This window comes from Eurypyga helias, unplaced genomic scaffold, assembly GCF_000690775.1.
Source record: "Eurypyga helias isolate BGI_N326 unplaced genomic scaffold, ASM69077v1 scaffold31598, whole genome shotgun sequence".
Lineage (NCBI taxonomy): Eukaryota > Metazoa > Chordata > Aves > Eurypygiformes > Eurypygidae > Eurypyga > Eurypyga helias.
The window spans coordinates 51-5,258 of NW_010269372.1; the positions used below are offsets into that span (position 1 = coordinate 51).

General features: G+C 41.0%; 1 protein-coding gene across 1 annotated transcript in view; it reads left to right on the forward strand.

Annotated features, from left to right (window-relative positions):
* Positions 1-442: 442 nt before the first annotated feature.
* SETD4 (SET domain containing 4) overlaps positions 443-5,208 on the forward strand; it is a gene marked incomplete at its 5' end in the record, with an annotated part of 5,656 nt that continues 890 nt past the window's right edge. Inside the window, 6 exons of the mRNA XM_010158089.1 lie at positions 443-531; positions 1,445-1,874; positions 2,615-2,789; positions 3,475-3,556; positions 3,912-3,992; positions 4,960-5,083. Of these exons, the coding sequence (XP_010156391.1) occupies positions 443-531; positions 1,445-1,874; positions 2,615-2,789; positions 3,475-3,556; positions 3,912-3,992; positions 4,960-5,083 (981 nt within the window). The remainder of the gene's footprint in view (positions 532-1,444; positions 1,875-2,614; positions 2,790-3,474; positions 3,557-3,911; positions 3,993-4,959; positions 5,084-5,208) is intronic.

Below are 5,208 nucleotides of genomic sequence, written 5' to 3' on the forward strand. Positions count from 1 at the left end.
GAAGGGGGGAGGTGAATGAAGGTCTGCGTGCAACTTGCAAGCCAAGGTTAAGCTAAGACACAAACAAGGTCAGGATAGATGTGGCCTAAAATATCCCTACCACGTGCTGCTGTGTTGATAGAAGTTCAGGTATGTGTGAGATATGATCTAAAATATATCTCAGTACAAAGGAAGAGAGTAGCCAGGCACCACACTTGTTTTGTGAACAGCTAGCTTTCTGCAGGTGGCAGTTCCTACTGACCTCAACTGTCATCCTTCCCTGGGCTGTGACTGTCTTAAGACCATGCCAGTCTCTGTCAAGTTCAATGTCGCATCTCTTTGCTGCCTGACATCAGTGTTCTCTGGAGAACGTCTCTGTTCAGAAGTCGCATAGCAGATGAATCATTTACACTTGGCCTTCATTATTCTTTGTGTGTGTTGTGTTCTTTTTTCTCCCTCAAAGGCAGGAGATCTGGTTATTTCATTGCCTGAGAAATGCTTACTCACCACGGACACTGTCCTTAGTAGCTGCTTGGGGGAATACATTATGAAGTAAGTGAAAAGTGACCCTTCATGGGCAAGCTGACCTTTCCTGTGGGTTCCTCATTAGTAGATTGATCATCTTTAGTGGTGGTAGGGCTTTAGACTGTGTACTTGTACAAGTATTTCTTGTGGACTTTTTTGCATGTGTAACACTCAGATAACTAAGGTTTGGACACAGAGCATCCCCTTTTAGCTAGGCAGAGCTGGAGGGATGGTACAGTCATGAACTTGACCTGCCTCTAGAGCCAGCTTGGACCTAAATGCTGGATATGAATGATTTCTTGGGAATTTACAGGTTTAAATTGAAAGCAGGGAGATTTAGATTAGCTGTCAGGGAGAGGTTCTTCACAGAGAGGGTGGTGAGGCACTGGAACAGGTTGCCCAGAGCAGCTGTGGATGCCCCATCTCTGGAAGTGTTCAAGGCCAGGCTGGATGAGGCTTTGAGCAACCTGGTCTAGTGGAAGGTGTCCCTGCCCATGGCAGGGGGGTTGGAACTAGATGGTCTTTAAGGTCACTTCCAACCCAAACCATTCTGTGATTCTATGATTCTATGAATTTGTGATTATGCTTCACTAGAAGAAGGGGGATAAAATGGAGTTGCAAAGCAGTCACATGAACATGGCCTTTTAGAAAATTCAGAACAAAGACCCATGCTGGTCATAGAGTAGTTGTTATGTATCCTAGAAAATCCCACACCCAGCCCTCCCCCCCGAAAAAAAAAACAACCCAAGAGGTGAACCAGCTTTTATAGCCCCTTTGAAATCATCAGAAGGACTTTGGGATGAACTACAAAGAATTTTAAAATGGAAGCTATTTATAACATTTGCAAGAACTAGAAGGGAGATAAAATAATGCTGCATCCATTTCCTATCTCACTTCTGTGTATCTGCTATGTTGGTATTTTTATTTTATTTTCTAATAGATGGAAGCCTCCTGTGTCTCCTTTGATAGCACTGTGCGCATTTTTAATAGCAGAGAAGCATGCTGGAGAGAAATCTCTGTGGAAGCCGTACCTTGATGTTTTGCCCAAGACATACACTTGCCCTGTTTGTTTGGAGCATGATGTAGTACGCCTTCTTCCTGAACCTTTAAGAAAGAAGGCTCAGGAGCAGAGAACGACAGTCCAGGAGTTGTACCTGTCTTCCAAAGCTTTTTTTTCTTCCCTGCAGCCTTTGTTTGCTGAGAACACAGGAACTATTTTTAACTACAGTGCTCTACGGTGGGCTTGGTGCACTATTAATACCAGGACAATATACATGAAACATTTACAGAGGGAATGTTTTTCTCTTGAGCCAGATGTTTATGCGTTGGCACCATATTTAGATTTGCTAAACCACAGTCCAAATGTTCAGGTAAGAAACTAAAAATAGCTCACTTAATTTCTTTATTTGTAGATGCAATATCTCATTACAGTGTGCATTTACGTGATGGATTGGGAGTGTCTGGAGGTCAGTGAGAGGGCTCGTAGTGGGAAAATTGTCTATTGCAGACTCTCGCCTGCTGAGTACTCATGGCTCTTACATACCCTGGAGGTTGTTATTCAGGACAAGACAGTTAAATAAAGATGATTCAAATGTTTCAGTTTATGTAGCAAAGCAAAGGTACAGGGAGAGCCCACAGTGGGTGACATTTGGGTCCGGGGTACCTATTGGGAACAACCACTTGTAAATAGACCCTGTTCTGCAAACCTGAGACAAATCTTGAGTTACATGGTCCCTGTGTTCATCTCTGGCTGAAGCTTCTAGGAAGCTTTAGAAAAGGGACTGTGTGCCAACGTAGAGCTGGGATAGCACAGAAGTGGCCAACTCTGTATGAAGCCATCTTTATTTGTGGATTTGGGGCCTTTGTAATAAGTCTAGGCAGTGGGTGGCACATTCTGGGGACTAAGATTTTGGTGTTTATTCTTCTTCAAACTAGTATTTATAGACTAATCCTGACGTGGAATCATCCAAACGGGTTGCCTTTTCAGACATCGTCTTTTTCCAGTTAGAGAAATGTTCAACACTCCAGGGTTTTAATAATCTAGGTTTGATTCCTTTTTCACCCTGTCTTCCTGTCAAGAGTAAAACCTTTTATTTTTAACTTTTCAAAGGTAAAGGCTTCATTTAATGAGCAGACAAGAAGCTATGAAATTTGGACAAATTCACGGTGCAAAAAATACAAAGAAGTATTTATCTGCTATGGGCCTCATGATAATCAGCGACTGCTGCTAGAATATGGATTTGTTGCCATTGATAACCCTCACAGCAGTGTTTATGTCTCACCAGGTTGGATTTATAGGTTGTCTTAACATTGAAAAGTAGAATGGTAGAGAGCAGAGCATCTGAGCATATTAATAATATCTGTCTTCAATAGGAGATTGGGGTGAAAAGTGGTAATTAAAGGGTAGTGAAGAAGTTCATGCACTTGCATGTGTGTATATGCACAGTGCACAATATGCACAATGATTTTGAAGGCATTATGATTATTTTTTTTTAGTGCCATCAAAATATTTGTATTTCCAAGAAGTGAAACAGTGTGGTACCACTTTGAACTGCTTAGAATTTAAAGACTGAAGCTTTAAAATTGCAAGTGTTCTTTGGTAGCTTTTCCTTTTGTAAAATTGCAATACTTACCAGCATGTATATAGAGCTTCTAATTGTATGTCTTAGATTGTACCGGTGACTTCAGGATTTAAATCCTGAGCCCCACAATGTGAAGTTGCTGAGGGTGGTAGATAACTTCAGTTTGAGTCAGGATTTCTATTATATGGATACAGTTGTGGAGAGTGCTGATAGCTTCTGAGATGTAGATACATTTCTCATTATGTGTAAGTTCACCAAAAGGTAGCAGGTTTTGGTCTTTGTCCTGTAGCTACTTGAAAAATATGGTTGAAATGTCGTTTCAGAATTGAGGATTGTGGTCTCTTCTACATACCATTTGTTTAAATACCTAAAATGTGTTTTTATGCAGATACTCTTCTCAGATATTTTCCACCACTGGACCAGCAGAGAAATGCAAAACTTTCCATTCTAAAGGATCATGATTTCTTAGAGTAGGTATTGGCATTTTTTGATTCCCTGTGAGCTTTCTTTTCAGTTTTTCTGGGAGGCAAATTTTGCTTCTGCAATCAAAATGCAGCATAATTTATTTATTTTTTTTTAAACAAACTGATTTGCTTGCTGCTTGTGAGAGAATGTAGAACTGATGAACATTGATGTCATAACTTGAGGTGGGTTTTAAGGTCCAGGCTGTCTCCTAGCCGTGGGTGGCAGCAGAGTAAGGGGAGTCAAGGAGTCGTCTAGTTCCAAAGAGCAGATCTTCCCTTGTTGACACTTGTCAGGAAGAAAGCTATCACACTGTGAAAGATCACATGTACTTTCTGCATCTCATCACTTCTGACATTTTAGAAACCTGACCTTTGGATGGGATGGACCATCGTGGAGACTCCTCACAGCCCTCAAGTTGTTAGGTCTTGGAGCAGATGAATTGTAAGTGTTAGTACTTTTTGAATATTTAGACAATGTGCATGTGCCATTTTCCTTTGCTTTTGCTGGTTGTGTGTGAGATACTGGGACAGTTGTTTTGGATCTCCTATTTTTATCTCATTGAATTCAGGTGTGAATTGAAAGAGGAAAGGCAGAGAACATTATATAATACAAAGTCGTTGCATATTTGCTGCTTCGGTCTTTTGCTTTCTTGTATTAAACAGTAGACAACCCCCATTGTTTCCCCTTTCTATTTCGAGAAGCAGATATTACTTTAAGGTTCAGACCTTTTTCCTGTTGGTTTGATGGGACTTTTAAATGCTGTTGACCTTGCTTGATTTCTTTAAAGCATGTGTTCCACAGGCTGCTTCTGAAATTCTAGGGCCAAGTCACTGAAATTAATCTCCAGTCAGTGCAGTTTTGATCATTTGTTCCAAATGGCAAATTCACCTCAAACAGCATTTGTAGAAAACGGTTTTCTGAGCTTTGTCTGTGATAGTAAATAAAAAGAGAGTTTTTTCTTGTTTGAAGCTGTTTATGCTTTGAAGATTCATTGCTGAGTGGAATGAGTTGGTTATAAGAACTAAAAATAAATCCTTATGGTACTGGTTTCAAGCCCATGAGCTGTGTCAGTATGTGAGGTAAAGTTTAGCAGAAGCCATGCTGTAAGCTCTGCGGGCATAGCTTTTACTCCTCATTAGTGGCAGCATGGCAGAGCACTGAAGACCAAAAGCATTGGTCTAAGTGTGGATGGCTGAAAGGGTAGGGGTGGAGGACTGGAACTGCTGTTAAATCTCTCTTCTCTTCTGCTTGCCATCAGTCTGGTATCTGAATGCTGTGTGCCTTTCCCATGCGTGCTGACCCTACTTGCCCTATGCCAGCGATGCTATTCTGAGCATAACCGTATGTTTATCATTCAGTTGGGGAATACAGCAAATGACTGTGTGGTGTTCAAACATTTTTGTTTTAGTACTTGCTGGAGGAGAACACTGCTTGGTGAGGTGATTTCAGCTAGAAACGAACAGCAGACTTTGAATATAACAGCAAAAATATGCCATTTTTTAATAGAGGAGACACAACATGTCCTTCTTCAGGTAATTTGACTGGAAGAACAAGGTAGCCCAGATTCCTTTCTCTCCTAGCATAAATGTACAGCAGTGTAATTTTCTGGGGTGAGAACAGAGTGACAAAGGCAATTGGCTGTACTGGAGTCGTGTAG